Source organism: Silurus meridionalis, chromosome 6 (genome assembly GCF_014805685.1).
Source record: "Silurus meridionalis isolate SWU-2019-XX chromosome 6, ASM1480568v1, whole genome shotgun sequence".
Taxonomy (NCBI): domain Eukaryota; kingdom Metazoa; phylum Chordata; class Actinopteri; order Siluriformes; family Siluridae; genus Silurus; species Silurus meridionalis.
Genome location: NC_060889.1, coordinates 32,711,560 through 32,713,602, shown reverse-complemented (window position 1 = coordinate 32,713,602; position 2,043 = coordinate 32,711,560). Strand labels below are relative to the sequence as shown.

Below are 2,043 nucleotides of genomic sequence, written 5' to 3'. Positions count from 1 at the left end.
GTTTATAAGGTTGTATAGAAGAGTGTGTGAGTTTAGTGCCTATAAGGTGATTTCTAGTGAGTGAGCCAGTGGTGACTGTGGTGAAGGAGAAACTTCCTGAGATGGAATAAGGAAGAAACCTTGAGAGGAACCAGATTCAAAAGAGAACCTCATCCTCAACACCACATGTCCATTCATTACAGTTCCATCATTGTTGAGGTGCTGAAATTCTTAAATCGGTTCATATCTCCAACTTGAACTGAATAAAATTGATGAATTTGAAAGTAAAGTTCTCATTCAGCCCCAACGTGATCATTAAAGTTACTGATTTCTCGAATGCCATGTACACTAATATGTTGTCATTTATGAACACATATTTTTCTCTCCGTTTTGGTCTTCTGTCCACACTGTGGCGCTGTTTCCAGTTAATGAAAATGTAGCTTTTTGAACACGCTCTCTGAAGTGGTTTGATTTGAAAACGCTGTCATGGCAGTGTGGACTTTTCTGTGAAAGGGGAGGCTTTGGATCTCGTATGAAAGTGTCTGTATTGATTTTTTAACATGTTGCAATTGAAGAATAATTATGTTCCTGAAGAACATAAATTAAAGAGGAAGTGCATTAAATAGACAAAATAAATAAATGTGGTTGAGTTTTTTTCAGACTCAGACTACCTACATGCTGCTTGATTGTGGTTAGAGGAATGCTGAGGGCTCGGACACAATGAATAACTGGTACATCTGGTTCTCATATTTACTGCAGGGTTTCAAAGTGCAGAAAAAGGGGTGGAGTCTAATTTGAAAGAGTTTCAACAGAGACAAGCTTGAGAAAGAGTTCAGAGTACAAACACCTCTATAAGAGAGACACAGAGAGGGAAAGAGAGAGAGAGAGAGAGAGAGAGAGAAAGAAAAGAGAGAAAAGAGAGAAAGAGAGTGGAAAGAAAGAAAGAAAAAGAGAATATACACCATGAGCTTTTTGCTGCAGATTCTTCTAGCTTTGTTCATCTCTCTGCTTGGGGGACTTTATGTCCTTGGAGCTTTGCGGCGCAGAAGACCTGGAGAACCTCCTCTGGATAAAGGCCCTATTCCATGGCTGGGACATGTCCTAGAGTTCAGGAGGGACACTGCGAAGTTTCTAGAGAGGATGAAAAAGAAACATGGTGATATTTTCACCGTGCAGCTCGGAGGGTTTTACTTCACCTTCCTCATGGACCCGCTGTCCTTCGGCTCAGTGGTTAAAGAGGCCCGAGCCAAACTGGACTTTAATGAGTTCGCCAAGCACCTGGTTAAGCGTGTATTTGGCTACCATCCTATAGAAGATGACCACAAGCTCATTCAGGCCGCCAGCAACAAGCATCTGATGGGTGATGGCCTGGTATTACTCACTCAGTCCATGATGAACAACCTGCAGAACCTCATGCTACACAGCATAGGGTCTGTAAGTGATGGTGACCGGTTGTGGCAGGAGGACGGACTCTTTGCGTACTGCTATAACATCGTGTTCCGTGCCGGGTATCTGGCGTTGTTTGGAAACGAGCTGGACAAGACTTCAGGGAGTGTCGAGAAAGCAAGGGAAGTCGACCGAAAGGAGTCAGATGAGTTGTTTCGTGAGTTCCGAAAATATGATCAACTATTCCCAAAGCTGGCTTATGGAGTTCTGGGACCTTTCGAGAAAATGGAAGCAGAGAGGTTAAAGAGGCTTTTCTGGGACGTCCTTTCTGTGGAGAAGGTGGCCACCAAAGAGAACATTAGTGACTGGGTATCTGAATCACAGCAGGTGCGTGATGAACGTGGAGTCCACAAGTCCATGCAGGATAGACACATGTTTCTGCTCCTGTGGGCGTCCCAAGGAAACACGGGTCCTGCATCATTCTGGCTTCTCCTCTTCCTCATTAAAAACCCGGACGCCATGCAGGCAGTAAAGAAGGAGGTCGACGAAGTTCTGCACGAAACCGGACAGGAGGTGAAGCGTGATGGTCCACCGATCAACCTGACCCGAGACATGCTGCTCAAAACCCCGGTTCTGGACAGTGCCGTGGAAGAGAGCCTCCGTCTGACAGCTGCTCCA

General features: G+C 45.0%; 1 protein-coding gene across 1 annotated transcript in view; it reads left to right on the top strand.

Annotated features, from left to right (window-relative positions):
- Positions 1-837: 837 nt before the first annotated feature.
- The window catches only part of LOC124387147 (5-beta-cholestane-3-alpha,7-alpha-diol 12-alpha-hydroxylase-like), a 1,826-nt gene continuing 620 nt past the window's right edge, over positions 838-2,043 (top strand). The window contains exon 1 of the mRNA XM_046851293.1: positions 838-2,043. This exon is cut by the window's right edge and continues 620 nt beyond it. Within this exon, the coding sequence (XP_046707249.1) occupies positions 943-2,043 (1,101 nt within the window). The 5' untranslated portion in view covers positions 838-942.